At 67.6% G+C, this 24467-nt stretch overlaps 2 gene segments (V, D, J or C); both read left to right on the top strand.

Moving 5' to 3' along the window:
- Positions 1–2973: 2973 nt before the first annotated feature.
- Positions 2974–24450, top strand: LOC116589873. The segment is given in 8 exon segments: positions 2974–3076; positions 16559–16828; positions 17033–17107; positions 18337–18405; positions 19369–19695; positions 19878–20189; positions 23772–23920; positions 24215–24450. Coding segments are annotated over 7 exon segments (1068 nt in total).
- LOC116589855 lies at positions 3461–13172 on the top strand. The segment is given in 7 exon segments: positions 3461–3565; positions 9052–9369; positions 9444–9785; positions 10041–10358; positions 10459–10791; positions 12791–12906; positions 12992–13172. Coding segments are annotated over 6 exon segments (1362 nt in total).
- Positions 24451–24467: the final 17 nt, after the last annotated feature.

Here is a 24467-nt window from a genome sequence, read left to right as displayed (position 1 = left end):
CCTCTGCAGGCCAGAGAGTGCTGTGGCCTGACTGGGTCTCTGCCGTGGTGAAGAGGCAGGCACAGGACTGGGCCTGGGAGCTGGAGGAACAGGGCTGCAGGGCAAGGAAGGCACCTTCCTTCCCCCAGCAGGAGCTGACGGCCCAGAAACCCAGAGCAGGTGCTTCCTGAAGGGCCAGAGCACACCTTACCCTTCGTTCCTTAAGAGGAGAAAGCGGGCCCAGGGTGAGTCCCCAGTGAGTGGGGGCGGGGGGGGGGGCAGTCCTGGAGGAAGCCCTCCTGCCAGGCAGGAGCCCCTCCTCCTTGGGCCCTGGAGGGCAGGCTCTGGAGGCCCAGGCATGGGGGTGGGGAGGGACCACAGGCTGTGACCGCTCCTCCACCTGCCCTGCCCCCAGCCCCAGGTCCTGCCCCCAGCCCCAGGGCCGACTACAGGAGCACCTCCTCCCAGGGACAGAACACTTCTCTCCGCACCTCACCCTGCCTCTCCTCCCCGACCTGCATCCTCCACAGGTAACTCGGGGCCATTGCGCCAGTCTGCCCTTACACAGGGCACCCCCACAGTGAACTCAGGCTTGTCCCTCCCCGCCCCAGACCCAGATACTGTGCATGGGCTGGTGACGAACCATGCCTGGAGGGGTCCTGAGCCCCAGCATCATGGCGGGGTCTCCCCAGCACCTCGCGTCCAGCTGCCGGAGGCTGACATGACCAGCTGCACCCCTCACTGCCCCTGCATGGCACTCCCCAGCTTCTCCCCTTTTCCCCAAGATCAGGCACCTTGGTCCCCAGTCCTGGGAGGCCACCTCAGACAGTCTGCCCCACTCTCCCTAACCCCTGCTCCCCACCCCTCCCACAGGAGCCCCGTGACAGACTTGCCACCCCAAGGGCTCCCTAACCCTCCCAGACCTCCTGCTCCTGGTGCCCCCAGGCCGGCCTAGACCCATCCTCCACACCATAGTAGACAGAACTTTCCAGAAAGAGATTCTAAACCAGGCCCAGACACAAGCCTCTTCGAGGGGCACATGGGACATGTTGGAATCCGAGCCACGTGGCCTCCTCTGCAGACATACTGCCAGCCTGTGGTCTTGGCTTCGGCTGTCCCTCTGCCTGGCATCACACACACACACACACACACACTCACACACACACACTCACACACAGACTTCCAACACCCTCCTCACCCACCCGCTCCACCAGCGAGCCCCAGGGCGTCATCAGTCCCTCCCTGCCCCCGGCCGCATCCCTGCCCCTAGCAGTTGCCCCTGCATCCGCGTGCATCCGCGCATCTGCCACTCTCACGCCGGCTGTGGGAGCCCATGTGGGTCTCCGCCCCCCTGAAGGTCACAGCCGGTGAACCTGTGGGTCCCAGCGCCCAGCCCAGGTCTGACACATGCGGTCAGGGGAGAGCAGCCCCACAGGGGGAGACGTGGCCCCTGTGGACCGTCGTGCCCTGCCCCCTGAGCCCGCCCCCAGCCACGTGCAGAGCTGGGAACCCTCCTCCAGGACCCACAGCTCCGGCCAACCGGCAGAGCCCTGGGCCCCAGCAGCCTGTTCATGGGGACAGTGAACAGGCAGAGTTCCCAAGGGAGCTGCCCTTGGGTCCACAGATGTGGCCAGAGGGAAGGTGGCCTCATCGGCCGAGCCTCAGGCAGGCCCTCCGGCGCCCAGCTGGGGACTGGCCATGGACCTCTGTGTGGCCCTGCCTGCGGCAGCTGTCGACCTTCTCAGACCATGTGTCTAGGAGGCAGGTGGCCTGTGGGCACAGCCCTGGGTCTACTCTTATTTCTGAAAGATAAAAGGAAAACAGACACAGGAAGGCCTCTAATATTCTGTTATTGTTACTGCTGGCCACTTGTCTGCCGCTGCCTCAGGAATGGCCGGAGGACGATGACGAGGGTCTGTGGTTCCCTTCCCCTCCTGCCGTAGGGTCCTTGGGGTTTTGGCTGAGCCAGGAACCACAGTGCTAACTGGGGCCACAGTGATTCACAACCCTACAGAAACCCCACAGGGGAGCACTCCAGCAGCAGAGGGGGGCCCTCCCGGTCCCAGCACACCCGCCAGGCGGTGGGGCGGGGGCAGCCCAGGAAACCTGGGGGAGGGGTGCTTAGCCGCCTCAGAAGGCAAAGGGACTTTGCAAGGGGACAGGACGTGACCACAGGGACAGCCTCGGTCATCGACAGGCTGGAGGAAGCATGGTGTGCGCAGCAGCCTGGATACCAGGGGAGGGGGTGGGCGCTTGGTCGGGGCCGGGCAGGACGTGCCACCCTGGGCCCCGAGTAGTGACGGCCCTCGCAAGGCTGTGCGGGAGACTGTGACCTCAGGACCAATGCGGGTCAGGTGCCGGCGGGACATCAAATGCAGGCCCAGCGCTCTGGGGGCAGGAGGGACGGTGCGGGGGCACGGGGCGGGCCATTCCTTCCAGCAGACAGCAGGCTTTCCGGCCCCTGCGGCTTCCTGGGGACCTTGGCTGGGCAGGGGGTTCTGTGGGTCCCAGCACAGCCCAGCGCACTGTGCAGATGCTTACGTGGGCCCCTGGGGCCAGTGCGCACCGGTCACTGTTTCCTCGGCTGCGTCTGCTACCCACACTCCGGGCAAGCGTGCTGCTGTCTCCACGGCGAGGCGGGGGTTGGGGGGTGTCAGGGGCACTAGGAGGTCAAGTGGGTCTTTGTCTGGGAGGCGCAGCTGGGCAGAGACTGTGCTTCTGGGATTTGGTTTACTGGGGCCAAGGCTCCCTGGTCACCGTCTCCTCAGGTGAGTCTCCGTGGCAGCAGCTCTGTGGGCACAGGGCCAGGCACCTGGGTCTGGCTGCAGCTCTGAGCCCAAGGTCCAGCCTGGGGCCCTGCGGGACCGCAAGGTCCCCACTGGGTCCCAGCCCCGTGGGGACTGGACTCAGAGCTGGCAGAGCCCCTGGGTGGCAACCGAGCTGAGGGCCAGGCAGACAGACGCCCCGGGCTCAGGCGTTGATGGGAAGGGGAAGCGTGGGGCCTGCTTTCTGTGTGCAGGGGCTGGGCAGCTGCACCAGTGTGGCCATGACTACTTGGACGTCTGGGGCCGGGGCACCCTGGTGACCGTCTCCTCAGGTAACTGCAACCCTCCCTGCCTCGCTCTGGCCCTGGGGGTCCATCTGGGGGCAGGGGAGCCGGCAGTGTGGGCTGCGTCCTCAGGCTCCGAGGTGGACGGTGTGGGCCGGGAGGGTCTCTGTTAGGGGAGAAGCAGGGACTGTGTCCCTGTGCGACGCTTTTGGTTCCTGGGGCCAGGGGACCCTGGTCCCCGTGTCCTCAGGTAAGACGGCTTCCCTCTGGCCCTTCGTTCCAGCCCCAGACCTGAAGGTTCCCGAGACCCCCGGGGTCTGTGGGGCCCAGTCTACTGAGGGCTGCCTCTGCGACTCTGGGGGGCCTCTCTGTGGGGTGGGGAGCGGGCTGGCAGAGCAGGCTCCGCGTCCGGGGTGCGTCCACGGTGGCCGGGCGGCCAGGCGGGGCCGAGGTTTTTGTACACCCCCTGACGGGGCCTTTGGCAATGTGACTACTTTGACTACTGGGGCCAGGGGACCCTGGTCACCGTCTCCTCAGGTGAGTCCTTCCAGCCCTCTCTCCTCTCTCTCTCTGGGGCTTTTTGCTGCATTTGGGGGAGAAGATGAGGCTGTCTGGGTCTGGCATCTGGGAGGACCAGGGGAAGGGAAGGGGCCGGCGGCCGGCGGCAACCCGCCATCCTGGCACTCAGCCTCCCTTGCCTCCTGGGCTACCCTGTCGGCCCCACCGGCTGGGGTTTGAGGTCTGAGGCTCTGCCAGGCCCGACTTCTTGTCCGGATTTCCTGCACAATTGTCACATTGTGACAACTGGCTTGACTACTGGGGCCAGGGGACCCTGGTCACCGTGTCCTCAGGTGGGTCCTCAGCCTCCCCACTTTGGCCGCATTTGGGGGGATCAGGCTGTTGGGGTTTCTGGAGGCCAGGATGGGGACAGGAACGGGGGCCTGGTGACCACCCTGCCCTGAGGACGGCTGCACTCAGAGGCAAGGCGGCTCCTTTGGCTGGTCTGTCCACGTAGTCTTGGGGGCCACGGCGACTGTGGGGCGATCAGTGGAATCGGGGTCTCTGCGGCTGTGGCCCTTGGGGCAGATTGGACCTCGGAGTCCCAGTTAGGGGCTTGTAGCCGGGCGGCCCAGGTGCGCAGTGCCCTGGCTTCTCTGGGGTCTCAGGGGCAGTGGGGGGTGACTTGGATGATTGGCTTCTGTGGGGCCCGGAGACCGTGCCAGCCTCTGAGTCAGGGCGAGGCCGGGCCAGGCCCCCGGGGTTTTGGTGGGGTGCGGACGGCGAATTCACCACTGTGACTACTATGGTATGGACTACTGGGGCCAGGGGACCTCGGTCACCGTGTCCTCAGGTAAGACTGGCCCTGCGATGGCCTTTATTTTCCACTCCTTTCTGTGGGGTTTTCTGAGCACTGATGGCCGGTCCGTGGGACAGGCCCCCCAGGGGCAGGCTGGCCGGGAGGGACGAGGACCAGGTGATCTGGGGACTTCCGCGCCTCTTGATTTTCCAGTGCCGTTCTAAAACCAGAATCCTGCCGGCAGGCCCTGCGCGGGACCTGCGCCCCTGAAGAGGGGGCTGGAGGCTGGGCCGGCCACTGTGGGCCGGGACCCCCACGGCCGCAGGGCCGCCGGGCGCTTAGAATCCTGGGGTCGGCTAGGAACGTGCACGGCCGGCTGTGTGTGCAGGAGAGGAGAGGGCTACGGGTCGTGGGAGACTGTGCTGGGAACCAGGAGTGCGGTTCGGGGCTAGGCTGTTTAGGATTCCTGGTCTGGGACAGAGCCGTCCGGGCAGGGAGGGACACTGAGGGGCAGGTCTGGGGCCCAGGGAGCTGGGCTCTGCGCGGTCGGCCCCCAGGGGAGCGTGGCTTGTCCCTGCTAAGCGAATGCGCTCTCAACATGGACGGGCAGGACGTCCTGGAAGGGTTTCTTTTCTCCTGCGAGCAATCGCTAAACAACGGTGACTTTAAAATGTTGGAGATTTTCAAGTGTATTAGACTTTCTAGTTGTATCAGGCCATTAACCTGCCAGAATCTTGTCTTTCTGGAGTCGATACGAGAAGGCGGCCCCCGCCACAGCTGAGTTTTGACGATGATTAATGAAGTTTATTTTTTGTTTAATTCAGCGATTCAGGAAGCGGCGGGCCGTGCCGGTGGGGGCAGGGCCGGGCCGGGGCAGGTGGCAGGAAGCAGGTCTCTGGGACCGTCTATTTTAGGAAGCAAGAAAACACACATAGTTTGTGGTTAGCAGAAGTGGTTTTCGGGTGGTTTTGCCCAGCCCCAGGGGCCAGCTCGGCCTCCTGCAAAACAACACCTGCGTGATTTGCATTTTCTAAAATAAGCCCGAGAGGCTGGCAGGAGCCCAGAGGCTTCCTTTTCTGACTTTCCGAATCTAATCTCTCCGTCTGGGCTCACCCACGTCTGAATTACACTCATTTCCAGAGTAAGACGTTGAGGACCTTCCGCTGGTCTCAGGGACGGTTTGCAGCGCGCTCCTGTTCCTGTTGGGTTTTCTGAATCCGTGGTTCCTGGTCGTTGGCCCCAAACCGCCCTCCGGTGCCCCGAAGCAGGGTTTTGCGAACTCTGTGTCCGTGTTCTAAGACTTTCTCTTTGTGAGGGAGAGGCACCGAGGTACCCTGAGGAGGTGACCTTCCCGGCCGCCTGTTCGCAGACCTGTTTTCAAGCATTCCTTTGGGGACAAATTTTAGAGGAAACGAGTGATTGTCCTGAGTGGTTTCAGTGAAGCGCGTTCTTGTTGGACTAAGAGGAAGCCCCGTCAGGTCTCGAATCAGAAAGGAACTCTCCCGCGCCGATGGGGCCCCCCAGCCCGCCGTGGCTGGGGGTCTCCCCGGGCCCGCCGTGGCTGGGGGCAGGCACTCGTGGCTTCTGCCGCCAGGCCAACCGCCTGTGCATCAACCACCCGATTTTAATGGATTTGGAGGAATTCTCCCAAGACCCCCACAGTGACCAGGGAGCCCAGCTGGTAAGAAAGAAGCTCGTATTTCCTGTTTTGGCTTCTGGGTGGGAGACTCAGGCTCAGTGAAACCATGAGGGTTATTTGTATGGGTCCCAGCTCTCCGCCTGGCTTTCTCCGAAGGACACAGCTGGAGGGGCTCCCCGAGGCTTCTTGGCTGTGGATCCCTATGGCTCAGACGCTCAAGCACGGGAGTCCCACTTAGGCTTTTGGTTGTAAACGTGGCCCTGGGTGTGGGGCCACTGGCCACCGCTGCGAGGGGCTTTCTGACAGCGCAGATTCAGCGAAGACTTGTTTCTGGCCTATGTAATGATGATTTTTATTTAGAGGGAACTTAGCTGAAGTGGGGGGCCTATTTTAGACTCTGAAGGCAGGAGGTCAGCTCAGGCAAGTGCCCAGGAGGGTGCAGGCCGGGCGGGCAGCGCCCAGCGCCCCTCTCTCAGCCCAGAAGCAGCACTCCCTGCTCTGGAGCAGGAACACAGGCTTTCCACCGCGGACAGTGAACCCTCCTCCATCCTTGCAACGTGTCCTGGTGAATCTTAACTGGCCAGGAAGCTTTTTACCCAGGACACTGACGGAGTGACTGCCAGTGCTTGGGCACCAAGAGCCGGCTCAGCCTGGGATCACAACCAAATAGGGGGTCCTAGTGGAAAATCCACAAGGACACACAACCGTGGAACAGGCAGGGCGAAGCACCAGAAGGTGCAGACCCAGAGCCAGGCCCATCAGGATTGGATTCCTGGGTGAGCTGGCTTTAGCTGGAAGCACGCAGATCCGGAGCTCTGAAATTTTCTAGCCCGTCCCGGGACCGGACTTTCAGGGACTGCAGGACCCAGGATTACACTGGGCTGGCCAAAGCGGTCAATCTGGCTTGACTAAGCCAGATTGAACTGGCACTTCTGGGCTGAGCTGGGTTGAGCTGAGCTGGTCTGAGCTGGGCTGAGCTGAGCTGAGCTGGGCTGGACTGGGCTGGGCTGGGCTGGGCTGGGCTGAGCTGAGCTGGGCTGGGTTGAGCTGGGCTGGGCTGAGCTGAGCTGGGCTGGGTTGAGCTGAGCTGGACTGAGCTGGGCTGGGCTGGGCTGGACTGAGCTGGGCTGGGCTGAGCTGGGCTGAGCTGGGCTGGGCTGGGCTGGTCTGAGCTGGGCTGAGCTGAGCTGGGCTGAGCTGGGCTGAGCTGGGCTGGGCTGGACTGGACTGAGCTGGGCTGGGCTGAGCTGAGCTGAGCTGAGCTGAGCTGGGCTGGTCTGAGCTGGGCTGGGCTGAGCTGGGCTGGGCTGAGCTGAGCTGGACAGAGCTGGGCTGAGCTGAGCTGGGCTTTTCTGAGCTCGACTGAGCTGGGCTGGGCTGGTCTGAGCTGGACTGAGCTGGACTGAGCTAGGCTGAGCTGAGCTGGGCTGGACTGAGCTGAGCTGGGCTGGGCTGGGCTGAGCTGAGCTGGGCTGGGCTGGGCTGAGCTGAGCTGGGCTGGGCTGGGCTGGACTCAGCTGGGCTGGGCTGGGCTGAGCTGGGCTAGGCTGAGCTGAGCTGGGCTGGGCTGAGCTGGGCTGGGCCGGGCTGGACTGAGCTGGGCTGAGCTGGGCTGGGCTGAGCTGGGCTGGGCCGGGCTGGACTGAGCTGGGCTGAGCTGGTCTGAGCTGGTCTGAGCTGGGCTGAGCTGGTCTGAGCTGGGCTAGGCTGAGCTGAGCTGGGCTGGACTGGGCTGGGCTGGGCTGGGCTGAGCTGGGCTAGGCTGAGCTGAGCTGGGCTGGGCTGAGCTGGGCTGGGCCGGGCTGGACTGAGCTGGGCTGAGCTGGTCTGAGCTGGTCTGAGCTGGGCTGAGCTGGTCTGAGCTGGGCTAGGCTGAGCTGAGCTGGGCTGGACTGGGCTGGGCTGGGCTGGGCTGAGCTGGGCTGAGCTGGGCTGGGCTGGACTGGACTGAGCTGGGCTGGGCTGAGCTGAGCTGAGCTGGGCTGGGCTGGGCTGAGCTGAGCTGGGCTGGGCTGGGCTGAGCTGAGCTGAGCTGGGCTGGTCTGAGCTGGGCTGGGCTGAGCTGGGCTGGGCTGAGCTGAGCTGGACAGAGCTGGGCTGAGCTGAGCTGGGCTTTTCTGAGCTCGACTGAGCTGGGCTGGGCTGGTCTGAGCTGGACTGAGCTAGGCTGAGCTGAGCTGGGCTGGGCTGGGCTGAGCTGAGCTGGGCTGGGCTGGGCTGGACTCAGCTGGGCTGGGCTGGGCTGAGCTGGGCTAGGCTGAGCTGAGCTGGGCTGGGCTGAGCTGGGCTGGGCCGGGCTGGACTGAGCTGGGCTGAGCTGGGCTGGGCTGAGCTGGGCTGGGCTGAGCTGGGCTGGGCCGGGCTGGACTGAGCTGGGCTGAGCTGGTCTGAGCTGGTCTGAGCTGGGCTGAGCTGGTCTGAGCTGGGCTAGGCTGAGCTGAGCTGGGCTGGACTGGGCTGGGCTGGGCTGGGCTGAGCTGAGGTGGTGGAGCTGGACCAGGCTGGGTGCATTGAGTTGATTAAACAGGGTCACTGAGCTGGTCCAGCCAAAATGGACTGGCTGAGCTGTCTTGGCTCAGAAGAGCTTGATGTCCTAGTTTGGGCTGGATTCACCTGCAATCGGCCACGTGCGGGTCTAAGTTGTCACATACTCACCGTCCCCTGACCCTAGCCGCACTGGCCAGGGGGCTCCCCTCCATGCTGTCTGCATCACAGACGGCTCGTGGGGCTTGGGGCTGAGCACAGCAGTCTGGCTCCAGTGTCTCAGAGGGAAAGCAGCACTGGCCCAGCCATCCGGAGCCGGGAGCCAGGGTACCAGAGTATTCGCGAGGCCACGGAGACCCCAGCTTCCCACAAGTCCAGAGCTCGGCTTCTGCAGCTGGGTGGGGGGCATTGAACCTCCCCTTCGCGGCTGGACTCGGCCTCAGCCCAGCCGCCCGCTGCCCTGTTGGTCAAGGCCGGGAAGGCTGTGAGGCCAGCCCTTGTGGCAGTGGGATGAGGGGGCCACGGGGCTGGCTCTGGCCCGCCTGGCAGAGTGTGGGGGGCAGACACCGTCTCACTCACCTCCTGTCCCTCTGTGGTCCTCAGAGAACCCATCCCCTCCAAACCTCTTCCCCCTCATCACCTGTGAGAGTTTCCAGTCCGATGAGACCCTGGTGGCCATGGGCTGTCTGGCCGGGGACTTCCTGCCGGACGCCGTCACCTTCTCCTGGACCTACAAGAACGACAGTGAGGTCAGCAGGCAGAACGTCAAGTACTTCCCGTCGGTTCTGAGAGAGGGCAAGTACGTGGCCACCTCCCAGGTGTTCCTGCCGTCCGTCGACGTGCTCCAGGGCTCCGAGGACTACCTCACGTGCAAGGTCAAGCACACGAAGGGTAACACGTCCGTGCACGTGCCCCTGCCAGGTGAGAGCCGGGCCCTCCTCCCGCGGCGGGGCGGCCAGGGGGAGGCCAGGGGCTGACGCCTGGTTCCCTCCCAGCAGCGGCCGTAGAACTGCCCCCCAACGTGACCGTCTTCATCCCGCCCCGCGACGCCTTCTCTGGCAACGGCCAGCGCACGTCCCAGCTCCTGTGCCAGGCCAGGGGCTTCAGCCCCAAGCAGATCTCCGTGTCCTGGTTCCGTGACGGAAAGCCGCTCGCGTCCGGCATCGACACTGGCAAGGTGGAGGCCGACGGGAAAGTGTCCGGGACAGTGACCTACAGAGTGCTCAGCACGCTGACCATCACCGAGAGCGCCTGGCTCAGCCAGAGCGTGTTCACCTGCCAAGTGGAGCACAGCGGCGTGACCTCCGAGAGGAACGTGTCCTCCGTGTGCACCTCCAGTGAGTGCTTGGCCCCGGGCCGGCCCCTCGGGCATGGGGTCCCTCACGTGCGCGGGCGTCCACTCAGGCCAACCACTTCCCGAGCCTTGGCTTCCCGGAGCGGCCAAGGGCTGGGAGGCAGGGGCCCAGCGTTCCTCTCCCGTGGGCCCTGGGGCTCAGGACGGCTCAGCGATCCTGTGCTCTTTGGTGACGATCCCCGCCTCTGCCCGGCCGCACGTCCGGCCGGTCGCTGACACAAACTCTCTCCTGCCCTAGACCCAGCCGTGGGCATCAGAGTCTTCACCATCCCCCCGTCCTTTGCCAGCATCTTCCTCACCAAGTCGGCCAAGCTGTCCTGCCTGGTCACAGACCTGGGCACCTACGACAGCCTGACCATCACCTGGACCCGCCAGAACGGCGAGCCTCTGAAAACGCACACCAACATCTCTGAGAGCCACCCCAACATCACCTTCAGCGCCATGGGGGAGGCCACGGTCTGTGTGGAGGACTGGGAGTCGGGGGAGCAGTTCACCTGCACGGTGACCCACACGGACCTGCCCTCGCCACTGAAGAAGACCATCTCCAGGCCCAAGGGTAGGGCCCGTGCCCCCTCTGCCGCGGGACTGTCCCGTGGCCTCTGGGGGTCTCTCCCCAGCGGCCCCGGCCCGAGCTCACCCCGTCTTTCCTCCCACAGGGGTCCCCAAGCACATGCCGTCTGTGTACGTCCTGCCGCCAAGCCGGGAGCAGCTGAGCCTGCGGGAGTCAGCCTCGGTCACCTGCCTGGTGACGGGCTTCTCTCCCCCAGACGTGTTTGTGCAATGGCTGCAGAAGGGGCAGCCCGTGCCCCCCAACACCTACGTGACCAGTGCTCCGATGCCCGAGCCCCAAGCCCCCGGCCTCTACTTTGCGCACAGCACCCTGACCGTGAGCGAAGAGGACTGGGCCGCCGGCGAGACCTACACCTGTGTAGTCGGCCACGAGGTCCTGCCCCACATGGTGACCGAGCGCAGCGTGGACAAGTCCACCGGTAAACCCACCCTCTACAACGTGTCCCTGGTCTTGTCCGACACGGCCGGCACCTGCTACTGACCGCTGGGCCGCTGGATCCCGGCCGGTGGATCCGCGGCCCCTGGCTGGCCCCTCGCTGTGTGTGTGTGTGTCCACTAACCTTGTCAACGGGGCAACGTGTGACCTTTTATCAAAATCAGAAATAAAAACATCCATTCAAAAGACACTCCTCCTGAGTAAGCGATGCTCTCGCCTGCCGGGGCCACAGCCGCGCTGTCCCCGCCCCCAGCCCAGCCTCCACCGTCCCTGCCCCCACCCAGCCTCTGGAAGTCCCTGTGCTCCTTGCAGACCGAGGCCACGCTCACCGCTCCTGTAGCTGCTCCCACGACCACGAGTGTGCGACACACACACACCTGCACACACAGACATGATGCACGCGTGCGGATGCCGACATGGACACACCCGCATATAGACACACGGACACGCGTGCGCACCCACACCCACACGCGTGGACACAGAGACACACACCCTCGTTTATACACACGCACACAGACAGCCACACATGGGCACACACACGCACACACGTACTCACTCACCCACACGCGGGCACGTACAGACACGTGCACACACGGTCACACACATGGACGCACGTCTGCACGTACAGGCAGACACAGACACGTACACACACACGTGTGCACACGTATGCACACGCAGTGCCAGCCCTTGCACACCCGGGGTCCCTCTGTCAGGAACTGCTGCCCTGTCCCGCCGTGTTCCTCTCTGCGGGCTTCGTGCCCAAGCTCTGCGTGTCCCTCTGTCTCAGCGTGAAGGTCTGGACTCTGGCCGCGGCCACCATTCCCAGGCCTAGGGCCAAGGGAAGTCCCTGCCCATGCCCAGGCTCTTGAAGGTGGCAGAACCCCTGTGGCAGGGCCCACAGGTGAACGGGGCCAGGCTGCTTCTGACAAAGCCCCAGGGCCTGGTCCTCGGCCCCAGAGGCAGCGAGGCCGTCCCTGGAGGCTTCCCCTTGCAGGGGTGACTGCAGACGGCCTGCTCTGAGTGGAGAGCCCCTGCAAACACCCAGCCCTGGAAATAGTGGGAATGAGGCCCCAGGAGCAGGCGTGAGGGGTACAGACCGGGTGGGCGGGAAGGGACAAGGGTCTGAGTGGGACCCCCTCTGCCACAGCAGCTCGGGCCCCTCTGGGCTGCCTCCGAGACCCTCCCTGCGCACCGGACCCTTGGGAACCTGAGCTGCAGATGCTCCAAAGGGCGCAGTGGGCTCCAGACCCCGTTGAGAGTCCTCAGCCTGTCCACGTAGTCCACCCCAGGGTCGCCCTCCCCGGAGCCTCAGGGTTCTATCTGAGCCCTTGGTCCCCGAGGCCTGGCAGTGCAGACAGCTGGCCAGGCCCCACACGGGGTCTCCCAGGGGCCACGCCCTCCAAGACCGAGAGACAGCGAGTGGGAATCTCACTAGGAAATGAGGCAGTTCCCCCTCGGCCCAGACACACGCCAGGTCCCCACTGCCAGGCTCTCCAGCCTCAGCGGCCAGGGGCAGAGCACCCTCTCCAGACCAGAGCCGGCAGAAGGCCCTGCTCCCAGGCTCTCCCCGCCCCCCCGGGCAGCCCTGGCAGTGCGCCCCCAACCCCCGCTGCTGCCCAGCCACACCCCTGCGTCTGTGTTGCTCTGCTGTGCTCTCTGCCCCGCCACGGCTCCCACACAGGGTGCTCGGGTCGGCCTTGCTCTGCTGAGCCTGTGCTCTGCCTCCGCCTGACCCCTGTCTCGGGCTCCCAGGGCCCAGCTCACGCCTGGCTTCGATGCCTCCCGACTGAGCCCAGGAGCCCTCGGCCCCCCAAAGCAAGTGCCGAGGAGACTGTGGGACCAGTCAGGAGCCACGCACACCCGCTCCTACTGTCCCCGCCCCGCCCGGCACCCCAGGGGCAGCCTCGCCGAGGCCCAGGGGCAGCTCTGGGGCCGGGCCTCCCTGCCGTGTGGCCTGACCCTCTGTGCTGTGTTCCCTGCAGAGGGAGAGGTGAGCGCTGAGGAGGAAGACTTCGAGAACCTGAACACCGTGACGTCCACCTTCATCGTCCTCTTCCTCCTCAGCGTCTTCTACAGCACCACAGTGACGCTGTTCAAGGTAACAGCAGGGCCGGGGCAGGAGGGGGCGGGGGCACCCAGCCCAGGGCAGCGGGAAAACACCTCACGCCGTCTGTCGTCCGCAGGTGAAATGACCGGCCCGCGGAGACCTTCAGAGGCCCGGGACGTGGACCCGGGGTGGGCAGCCCGCGGAGCCCGTCAGCGCGTCCTTAGATCTACCCCCGACCCCGCTTCCAGCTCAAAGACTCGGCCTGTGCAGTGTACCCGCGTGTCGCCTTCCAATAAACGTGTATATTTTATCCTACGGAACCGCTCTGCTGTGCAGGCTTCTGTCCCGAAGGGCTCCTTGGGGGCCGCGTGTGTCCAGGGCCTGTGGGAAAGGCCTGTCTGCGCGCAGGCCTGCCAGGGGACGTGCCGGGGAAGGGGGCCCTGCGGTGGGACCCAGCGTCTCCGGCTCGTCCCGTCTGCTCAAGGACGGGTGCTGGACCCTGTCCCAGGCCTGACCTCCCGGACGTGGCGGGAACCAGGAGCCGGGCTCGGTCCCTGTGTGCGACCAGCAGGGGCCTCTGCCGCTGGGTCCCCACACGACGCACGGTCCCGTCTCCAGCCCAGCCGGCCTGGCGGCCCCCCAGGCGGGTCCCACCCCTCGTGGGGCTGGGCTGTGTGGGACCGAGGACAGGGCACTCGTCCTGCCGGTGCTGCACCGTGCGGGCATGTGGACGGGAGCAGGAGCGTCCGGCGAGCCGGGGAGGAGGGTGCCTGCCAGGGAGCCGCGTCGGGGAGGCTCCGTGTGGCCCCGTCCCTGTATGCGAGGGGCAGGCGGCGCCACGGCCGGGAGCCCCAGCGGACGGGGAGTGCAGCAAAGGGACGCGGGTTCGCGTCGGGGCTCGCCCACCGGCCGTGGAGCTGTGGCCACCAGGGTCCGGGTGGCAGCGCGTGGGGGAGGGGCAGAAGGGGAGGCGCAGACCCCACACGGCTGAGGGGTCCGGGTGGCAGTGGCAAGGACGGCCGTGAGCCGGGCTCCCGGGAGGAGGCACTGGAGGAGGCCAGGATGCAGCTCGTGGGTCCCCGTGAGCTCCCGGTGGGCACAGGGAGGCCCCAGCTTCGTTCTGGTACACGGACCCCCCGGCCCAGCCTCCCGGGATGAGGGGCCCACGGGGTGCGTGCACGGCTGGGGACTCTCATGCCAGGGAGTAGGGGGGCGTCTGTGCTGAGTCCGTGTCCAGGGGCCCCTGGGGGCAGGGAATCCTCTAGAAGCCAAGAGTCACGTGGGCCAGGGGGACAGTCTGCTCCAGGCTGGGCTCTGGCGGCCGCCCGGGTTTGTGGGTGCGTCTCCGCGCCGTCTGCCTTCGGGCCGTGGCGCTGTCCCCCTGCGCGTGTCCGGACCCCCCTTTGATAGGGGCATCCGTCGGTGGGGCTAAGGTCTCAGCCTCTGCGGCCCCGTTCCCCAGCAAGGCCGCACGCCAGGGCACGGGGCGACAGGATTTCCGTACGTACCAGGGCTCTCAGCCCCAGCCCTAAGCGTCCAGCCCCAGCCTCCAAAATTCTCGTCCTTCCCCGGTGCAGAGCGCCGGGCCCAGCCGCTCCCGCAGTCACCCCGCGCGGCCGCCCCACATGGAAAGCCGCGCCTGAATCAGGAGCACCTGAATCAGGGAGAGGTGAGACGCGGGGTGACTGACCCGCGCACGGAGGCCCCGCACGCTGCGTGCCCCCAGGCGGCCGAGCCAGCCGCAGGTGCCCAGGCCCGTCCCTGCAGGGGGGCCCGAGGCAGGGGTCCGGGTCCAGCAGGGCCCCCGGCAGAGGACGAGGCTCCGGAGGATGCGGCGTGGCTCCGAGCTCTGTCTCTGGAGCCCGAGCGGCTCAGGCCCCACTACGCGGCGGCCGCACCCCAGGACCCGGGCCCCCCGCGCCCCTGCCAGCAGCCCCCCCACCCCGGCCTCTGCGTCCGCAGCTCTGCCCTCAGTGCCAGCCTCCTCCGCCTCCTCCGGGCAGGCCCGCTGACGTCAAGTTCTGCTACACCCGCTCGGCGTCCCTCGCCGTTCATGCGCAAGTCGCCGTCCGGGCCGACCACGCGCCGCCCCAGGTTCCTCAGACGCTTGATGGGACCACACGCGTGGTCCCCAGCGGGAGGAGCGGCCAGAGCCCGGCCCCGCGGCCAGCGGGCCGTAAGTGTCCCGTCCGGCCTCCTGGTGCCGCCTCCTCCCACCCTCCTGGGGCAGCGGCTGGCGTCTGGCTGCGCTGTGGGGTCGCTCCGCCACGTGCCCCGGCCGCTCCTGCAAAGCCCAGCAGCGCGCCCCGAGCGCGGACACGAGGTCCGTCCAGCTCTGCCCGCCTCAGTCCTCCCCAGACTCCCCTCTCGCCCCCATGTGCGGCCTGCGGGACCCCTCGGCGTTCCCTGGCCAGCCGAGTGCCTGCCCCCCGGGGCTCCGAGGCCGCCTGCGCGTCTCCAGCCGTCAGCCGCAGCACAGGCCACTCCTGCTCCCACGTCGGCTTTTGTGTCCCGCGGGCACCCAACAGCAGGCATCTGCGGTGTCCGCTCTGGGTCCGTGACCCCCGGCTCGCAGTGTGGGGGTAGGTTCCCGCTGGGGCAGGGCAGGGTCCTGGCCGCCGCCAGTCGTGGGCGGCCCCGGCCTTCCTGGCTTCCGCGTCCCTCCGACCCCCAGCTCTCTGCCCACGGCCCGTGTGCCGCGTGTCCCCTCTCGTGAGGACGGGCACGTTGCGTCGGAGGCCGCCCTCCAGCAGCAGCACCTCACAGAGTCGTTGACTCGCCCACTAGGCCTTTCTCTCCAAACGCGGCCACAGTCGGACAAGGGGGTCAAGCCCACCCACGCCTGGCATCTCCCCCCAGTGCGTGCGGGGGTCCCGGCAGGGCGCAGGGGGTGCCGGGGACGCCGTATGGGCAGTGGGGGCCCCGGGACGTGCATGGGACAGTCGTGCCGGGGAACCCCCAGAAAAGGCAGGGGCAGGCCGGCTGGGTGCTTGAGAGGACAGACAGATGGGCCTTGCCCCAGGGCGCCTGCGGAGTGGGCGCAGGCAATGGCCCAGGCGGCCGGCTGGAGCACGGGCATGTCCCGTCGTGCGGTGGCAGCATGGTGCCTGGGGGCTCGGCAGAGAGCAGGGACCACAGACTTTGGCGAGGGAGCCGTCAGGGACACAGGCAGGGACCCCACCCTTGTTTGGCCGCCCTTGGCCAGCCGGGTACCCAGGGAGAGGACCAGGGCACTGGAACCGGCCCACCAGGGAGCCCCGCCCAGGGACCTGCCACCCTTGGGCCCAGAGCACTGCAGAGCGAACTACCCCCCACCCCAGGACATGACCAAGGGCCTCCCATGAGGGCAAAAGTCTCATGGGCCTGGACTCTAAGCCACAGAGCTCCAGGGGCAGTCACAGGGAGGGCAGCGTCTGAGCCCACCCCGCTGGCCAGGGAGCCAGAGCCCAGTTCCAAGGCCCCTCTGCAGGCAGAGGGGACCCAGGACAACTGCAGGAAGGCCCAGGGCCAGTGCTCGGAGTCCCAGGGGGTGACCCACAGCCAGGCCCCTCAGCAGGGCAGCACGGGCTCCGCAGGGGGGGGAGCGCCCCTTGCTGCATTTGCTGGACAAGAGGGCCACGGCTGCCACTGGCCACACCCTGCCCCTCCCCCACCACGCTGCACCCCCGCGGCCCCAGCCTCACACGCCCTGTCTGTCTTCCAGACACCGAAACGCATCTGCACCCCTTGGTCTCAGAGTGTAAAGCCCCGAAGCAAGGCGACTCCATAGGCCTGGCCTGCTTGGCACAAGGACCCTCCGTGGAGTCCGTGCAGGTCGCCTCGAGCTCGGGGCCGCAGACGACCACCATGATCACGCTGGGGGCCCGAGAGCACACGCAGCTGTCCTTCCTGTCGGTCCCCTGGAAGCCGGACCCGCACTTCTGCAGAGCCGTAGTTTCCGGCCGCCCGCAGCAGAAGCCCATCCCGTGGCCAGGTGGGTGGCCCCAGGCCCCCGAGGTCGTCCTCCAGGGCGCCCCGCGCCTTCCAGCCCGAGGACGATGCAGGCAGCCGTGCCCAGCACGCCCGTGGCCAGTCGCCCCACCCTCCTGCCATCCCCGGCCCCCGGCCCCCACCGGGCAGCCCCCCGACCCGGACACACACCGTCTGACCCTCCCCCGCCACCCCCCTCTGACTTCAGAGTCCTGGGAAAGGAAGACTGACCCACCGGCTCACGGGCCGTCTCCACCGGAGACCTCCACACCCAGCGCTCCAGGTGAGGAGCCCTCCTGCCTTCCTGTCCCTAGGTCGGACGCCCTCGGGCAGCCCTCGGCGACTTCTCTGGGGGCGGTGTCTGCAGAGAACCGGCCACACCACGCACTGGGGCCCAGCAGGCGCCCCCTCAGGCCCCTTGTGGACAGGAGACCCCCGCACACCTGCAGTGAGCACAGCGGACGGGGCGGGGCTGCCGGCCAGCACCGGGACTCAGCGGGCCCAGGGCAGGGCTCGGACGGGAGCCTGTCCCAGAGCCTCACGTGAGGACACACGGCCGACATGCCCGGCACGGTGGACTTGGCCCCGTGGCCCTGACAGAGCTGTAGCCACCTGAGGCTCAGGACCCCTGACCACGGACCCAGGGGTCCCGCAGCCAGAGCCCCTCTCCGAGAGCTGCCCCCAACCCAGGGGCCTCTCCAAGGGCCACACGGGGCCAGAGCCGCCCTGCCTGCCCCTCGGCAGAGGTCCAGCACTCACTCCTCGAAGCAGGGCAGCAAGCCACGCTCTCAGAGAAGCCCTGGGGATGCTGGGGCAGAGGCTGTGGTCTGCCGTGGCCCCTCCATGGACCCTCCACAGCCCCCCGCACCCCTGACAACCCCATGTCCCTCCACCACCCGCGCCCGGCTCAGCACAGCCCGGTCAGACCCAGAGGGGACCACCCTCCAGGCAAGGATCCAAATACCCCCGGCCTGGGGCAGGGGTCCCCGCCAGTCCCCGCCAGGGGTCCCCGCCTGTCCATGCAGGGCACGTCCACTGGCTGGCCAGGACTCAGGCCCGGGCAGAGCTCCGGGGAGAGGCCTCCAGGGGCGTATGGCGTCCGAGGGGCAGACTGGGGTGTGTGGCCCCACAAGCCCAGCCCTCCCAACAGGCCAGCACCATCCCCCCGGGAGGGCCGCACGGCCCACAGCCCTGAGCCTGTTTCCCGCAACCCGAGCAGCTCTGGCAGGATGGGGTGGGGAGGACGGAGAGAGACCCCGTAACGGCTAAGCTAAGTATTCACGGCTGACCCTCTGCAGAGCACGCTTGCAGGTCCCCCGTCTGTCCCAAACCCAAAGCCCGATAACTTCCGGCCGTCCTCACCCTAACTGTAGGCGTCACTGTGGCAGGACCACTCAGGAGCCCCGACGAGGGGCCAGGGTAGGTCTCTGGACCCCAGAGAGCAGGAAGGCTGAGGGGCCCCGGGAGGCCGCAGCCCCGGTGAGTCCCTGGTCTCACCCCCTTCCTTCCTAGTGTCCTCCACCCGCCACACCCGGACACAAGCCGCGGAGTCAGGAAGCCCAGTGGACGCTACGCTCAGAGGCCAGTTCCTTGGGGCACAGAGTGGGGGGAGCGGGGAAGAGCGGACTGGGGGACCCGGGGGTGTCCTAGCCGGGCAGCGGGAGGCCAGGAAGCCACAAAGGGGAGGTCTGCCCTGGGGAGCGAAGCAGACGTGGGCCGGGCACTGCCCACAGCACCACTCCCAGGCAGAGTCTGCGTGCCCCCCACTGACCAGGGTCCCCCAGTGACCACTGACGGGGTCCCCCCATTGACTGCTGACCTGGGTCCCCCGCTGAACCCTGACCTGAGTCCCCCGCTGACCCCTGACCTGAGTCCCCGCTGACCCCTGACCTGGGTCCCCCGCTGACCGCTGACCTGGGTCCCCCGCTGACCCCTGACCTGGGTCCCCCGCTGACCGCTGACCTGGGTCCCCCGCTGACCGCTGACCTGGGTCCCCCACTGACCCCTGACCTGGGTCCCCTGCTGACCCCTGACCTGGGTCCCCCGCTGACCGCTGACCTGGGTCCCCTGCTGATCCCTGACCTGGGTCCCCCGCTGACCGCTGACCTGGATCCCCCGCTGACCCCTGACCTGGGTCCCCCGCTGACTGCTGACCAGGGTACCCCCGGTGAATGCTGACCTGGGTCTCCCCCACTGGCCACTGACCAGGGTCCCCCCATTGACCAGTGACCTGGGTTTCCCCCGCTGACCGCTGACCTGGGTCCCCCGCTGACCGCTGACCAGGGTACCCCCACTGAACGCTGACCTGGGTCCCCTGCTGACCGCTGACCAGGGTACCCCCACTGAACGCTGACCTGGGTCCCCTGCTGACCGCTGACCAGGGTACCCCCACTGAACGCTGACCTGGGTCCCCCTCACTGGCCACTGACCAGGGTCCCCCCATTGACCAGTGACCTGGGTTTCCCCCGCTGACCCCTGACCTGGGTCCCCCGCTGACCGCTGACCGGGGTCCCCCCGCTGACCAAGGTCGCGCTCCTCTGGCAGACTGCCGGAACCACACTCACCCTCCCGGCCTCTACCTGCCGCAGCCTCCCCTGCGGGGCCCGTGGCTCCAGGGAGAGGCCACCTTCACCTGCCTGGCGGTGGGTGCTGACCTGCAGGAGGCCCGCATGTCCTGGGCGGTGGCCGGGGCGCCCCCCCGCGGGGCGGTGAAGGAGGAACCGCGGGAGGAGCACACCAACGGCTCCCAGAGCCTGAGCAGCCGGCTGGCCTTGCCGGTGTCCCTGTGGGCCTCGGGGACCAGCATCGCCTGCACGCTGAGCCTGCCCAACAGGCCGGCCCAGGTGGCGTCTGTGGCACCGGGACAGCACGGTGAGGCCGGCTCCGGGGTCCAGGAGACGGGGAGGCTGGGGCCCCGCGCGCGCCCCCCGCCCAGCACAGTGGCCCCCCCTTCCACTTGGAGACACCGAGGGGGTGGGGACCGGCCCTCCGCGGGCTCCCCAGCTTCGCCCAGGCCTCGGCTGGCCCCAGCATGACCGGACTTCTCCCCGCAGCGGCCGCTGCGCCCAGCAGCCTCACTGTCCGCGTCCTGACCGTGCGCCAAGCCGCCTCCTGGCTCCTGTGTGAGGTGTCGGGCTTCTCGCCGCCGGACATCCTCCTCACCTGGCTCAAGGGCCGCACGGAGGTGGACCCTGCTGCCTTTGCCACCGCACGCCCCATGGCCCAGCCTGGGAACAGCACGTTCTGGACCTGGAGTGTCCTGCGTGTCCTCGCGGCCCAGAGCCCAGGCCCGGCCACCTACACGTGTGTGGTGAGGCATGACGCCTCCCGGAAGCTGTTCAACAGCAGCCAGAGCCTGGACGCTGGTGAGTCACCCCCGGGCCTGATGGCTCCTGTCCAAGCCTCCTCCCAGCCCGGCCGCGGGGGCGGGGAGGGACAGCCCTCCCGGAGCCCAGCGGTCGGGTCCTGGGGCTACAGCCAAGGCCCTGGGCCACCCACCCGATGGCTCCACGCCGGCCTGCTCGGCATCTTGGACACCTGTCCTGTCTACATGCCATGCGCTGGACTCGGAGGGCTGCAAGGTGGCTGTCACCCTGCCAGGCCCCAAAGAGCAACCATTTCCCAGCAAGATGTGCCACACAGCTGGGTGCAGATCAGGCAGCACCTCGGGAAACAGACAGACCCAGAAGTGGGTGCTGGCCTCGGTGCCCGGGGACATCTGACCAGTGCAGCCCCACGACGGGCCCCGACTTCAGGCCCCCTACAGGGCAGAGGGGACAAAGGCCCACCACGGTGGGGGCTCATGGGGAAGGTTTAGGGCTTACTCCCCGCTCTGAGCCCCTTGTCAAGCCTCCTGTGGCCCCATCCGGAGCAGCAAAGCCCTGGTGGGACAGCGCTGGACACCGTAGGCCACACAGGCAGCAGGACACCGTCCTCCTTCTGCTCATGGAGAGGCAGTCTGGCCGCCCTTGGGACCTGGGTGGGGGGAGGTGCCCAGTGGAGGCCCACGGCAGCCACGTGGGGGGCATGTGGGACCGCTGTGCCAGGCTCCACGGGCTCAGACACCCTGCCAACGGCCCAACCCCTGCAGCAGGCACCCTTCCAACACAATAGCACTGACCCCACAGCTCCAACAGCCTGGCTTGGCCCTGGAGGCAGCCTGGTGGGCAGCAGCCCGTAGGAAGCCCAGGGAGGGGGCAGCTCTTTAACCCCCAGCGTACCTGGACTGCTCCAGTAGGCTTCCCCTAAAGTCCCGGGGCCAGGCCCTCCCTGCCCGCCTAAGGCTGGGACCTCTGGTCCTCACCTGTCTTCCCGGCACCGCCCCCTTCCCTCTGGATGCCACCTGCCCTGGGCCGCTGCCGCTTCCTGACGGCGCACGGGAGAAGAATGAGGCACAAACCAGTCAGCTGCAAGAGAGAGGGAGCCGGGGGCGACCGGAGGAGAGACGGTCGCCCCGAACAACTCCTCAGCCCCACTTTTATTAGCTAGAGACCCGCAGGCCAGACCTCAGTCACCCGCCTGCAGACGAACGAGAGGGAGGGCGGAACGCGTCCGGTCGCGCAGGACGGTCATAGCTGCGCCGCACATCCGACGGCATCGTCCCACGGCCACAGGTGCTCTCCAGGGAAGGGAGATACCAGGAAAATGGAGCAGGCGGCGTCTGCCCCGAGCGGCCCGCGTCCCCCGCTGCTGGCCTTCCAGAACGCCAGTCGCCCTGTCCCCCAGAGGCCCGTTGCAGGACGTGTGTTTCTTGAGGCTACGTCTAAACGGGCTGGGTAGCTAGTGGCCTTTCCCGTGCTTCCATGTCAGGAAATGCCTCGTTCTGAGGGACAGCTGCAGGCCGCCTGCCGCGGCTCACGGCCCCTTCCTCTCCGAGTGCCGCCGCCCGGGGCCAGCAGAGCAGCCTCCGGGCCCTGCGCATCCTCGCGCCCCGGGGCTCCTGCGGGCCAGGCCGACCCTCCTCCTGTTCCCGTCTCCTACACGCAGGAGGTGGGTTTTGCCCAGAGGCGCAGACCCGGCCTCTCCAGGTCAGGTCACAGGTGAGGCTGGACCCGGCCCCGTGCAGACTCCGTTAAGGCTGGAGACTGCGGTGCCACCCCGCGCAGAGCCCCGGCTGCCGGCTCCAGCTGTGTGGGCGCGCACACCGGGGACCTGAGCACATGCAGACCCCAGCACGCGGAGAGGCCAGGCCTGCCCAGCGGGCACCGCGCAGCTCCGACGAGGCAGCCTGGCCCTGCGGCCCCTGCACCGGACGTGGCTCTACGCCTGCGGTGGCAGGACCCCTCCCAGCGTCCGCGTCTCTGAGCACATGTGGAGCAGGGCAGGGGTGCAACAGGGCCGTGTGAGCGAGCAGGGGTGGCCGAGCCCCTCCAGGGCCCAGCACTGCCCTCACCCTGTGCCCACAGCTGTGCGTCTGGTGCCCACGCACAGATTCGGAGCCTCCAGAGGCCACACGTGCCACATCTTCTGGCAGGGGCAGAGCCTCCTGCCAGGGTCACACAGTCTGGAGACAGGACGCCCCGCAGAGGGTACAGGGAGCCTGGACCCCAGGCCCCCAGGCCCCCAGGCCCCCAGGAGCAACTGGGGAGAAAGCCCTCCTCTGGGAGGACCCAGCCCTCAGCACCCCACTACAGGCTGAGCCATGCAGGTGGGCCCGCGCCGGGGGGCAGCTGGGGTCCCGTGAGTATCTCCCGGACCCCTCCTCCAGCCAGGCGGAGGCGGCTGGTTCTGGCAACCCGGACCCCTTGGGAGGAGCCCGTTCTCCGTAGCTCCGCAGGGTCCCAGCCTCTCCTCCTGCAGCTGGGGCTTTGCTCCTTCCGGGGGCGCTGCTTGCTGTCCTCACCGGACCCCCAGGCTCTCCCCATCCTCCGCCCACAGGCTGTCCTCTGCCTCAGCCCAGCACGGGTCCCCGGTTCCCAAACAGGGTGGTGCTTGCGGGACAGGCCTGACACACTGGCGGCCGTACAGCTGGGGGACATTTGGGCTCCTCAGGGTCGCTGTGAAGTTACACATGCCCCCTCCCGAGCGGGTCCTGCTCCCCTCCTCGTGTGAGGGCTGCGTGCGGCCCGGTCCAGACGGAGGCAGGGGTCCCCCAGCCGACGCCGGAGCCCTTCTGCTTCTTCAGCACCACCCCGGGCCTCCCCCTGCTAATCGCGGTGCCCTCCCTGCGGGCGTCTTGCCGCAAGCCTCCCCCACAGCCCAGCCTTGCTCCACAGCAAAGGGGTTTCTGAGGCTCCAGTTAGGACGTAGGAGAAAAGGAAGGACAGTCTGGCCTGCAGGAACTAGCAGAGACACCACAGACACCCTATAAACCATGCGCAGCGAGAGCCACGAGAGGGCTGGGGACGCACAGAGGGCCAGGTGACCTGACTCCAGGGAAGAGGACATTGTCTGCCACCTTAGCCCACCCTGGGCAGGGGCTCAGCGGGGCACGAGCCCCACCCTGGGACATGGGGGACAGAGCCGTGGGCATCCAGGCAGTCCTGGAGGGCTCCCTGTCGCTCTGAGGGCCCTGCCCAGCCCCGGGTCCCCGCCAGCCCTGCGCGTGTGTCTACACCCGCTACGTGCCACGCACCTGCCGCACACACTTGTCCTGCGGACTGTTACATGCAGGGTGTTTGGGTGCGGTCTGTGCGTGGCTCGGTGCTGGGCCCGTCGGGCTCTGGGAGCCCCTGGTGCGGGCAGGGAGAAGGTTCACAGGGCCACGTCAGGAGGGGCCACGTCAGGAGGGGCCACGTCAGGAGGGGCCACGTCAGGAGGGGCCACGTCAGGAGGGGGCCACGTCAGGAGGGGCCATGTCAGGAGGGGCCACATCAGGAGAGGCCACGTCAGGACGGGCCACGTCAGGAAGGGGCCATGTCAGGAGGGGGCGTCCCAGAGCAGTGGCCCGTCCCTCGGCTCCCCTGCGTGGGGGACTGAACCTCCTCACCAGTGCCCTCGCTCCCCAGGTCTGGCCACGACGCCCCCACCCCCCCAGAGCCACGACGAGAGCAGGGGGGACGCCACGGACCTGGAGGACGCGGGCGGGCTGTGGCCCACGTTTGCCGCCCTCTTCCTGCTCACTCTGCTCTACAGCGGCTTTGTCACCTTCATCAAGGTAAGGCGGACGGCACGCCTGTGTGCAGGGCTGGGGACAGGCTGGGCCGGCCCAGGGAGCCCGCGGGGAGCGGGAGGCGTGTGCGGCCGTCATGGGCCACAGACCCAGGCCCAGGGCCTCAGCCCGAGAGCTCACAGGCCCCCGCCCTCCGCCGCCCGGGTCCTACGGTGGAACAGATGCTGGGCGCCTGCTCACGTCGGACTCAGCTGGGCAGGACTCGGGGGCCTGGGCCCTGTCCTCTGGGGACCCTCCCGTCAGACCCGCCCCCTTCCTGACCCCGGGCTCTCACTGCAGGTGAAATGATGCTCAGCCTGCATGCTGTCGCCAAGGGCAAAGGGGCCCAGCCCGGACTCCAGCCCCACCTCCGCCCACCCCCCGCGCACCGCAGTCCACCTCTGTCCAGAGCTCAGCGCCCAGGCCCAGAGAGGAGGGTGTCGCAGCCCGCGCACCCCCGAGCCAGCAGACCTCACTGCAGCCCCTTGCCTTCACACTGGCCGGCCGGCCCCATAAACAACCTTGCTCGTTCCATGCCTCCTGTTTCCCTGTC

Source organism: Mustela erminea, chromosome 5 (genome assembly GCF_009829155.1).
Source record: "Mustela erminea isolate mMusErm1 chromosome 5, mMusErm1.Pri, whole genome shotgun sequence".
NCBI lineage: Eukaryota > Metazoa > Chordata > Mammalia > Carnivora > Mustelidae > Mustela > Mustela erminea.
Note: the sequence above shows the minus strand (reverse complement) of the source record. Positions and strands in the feature narration are given on the sequence as shown.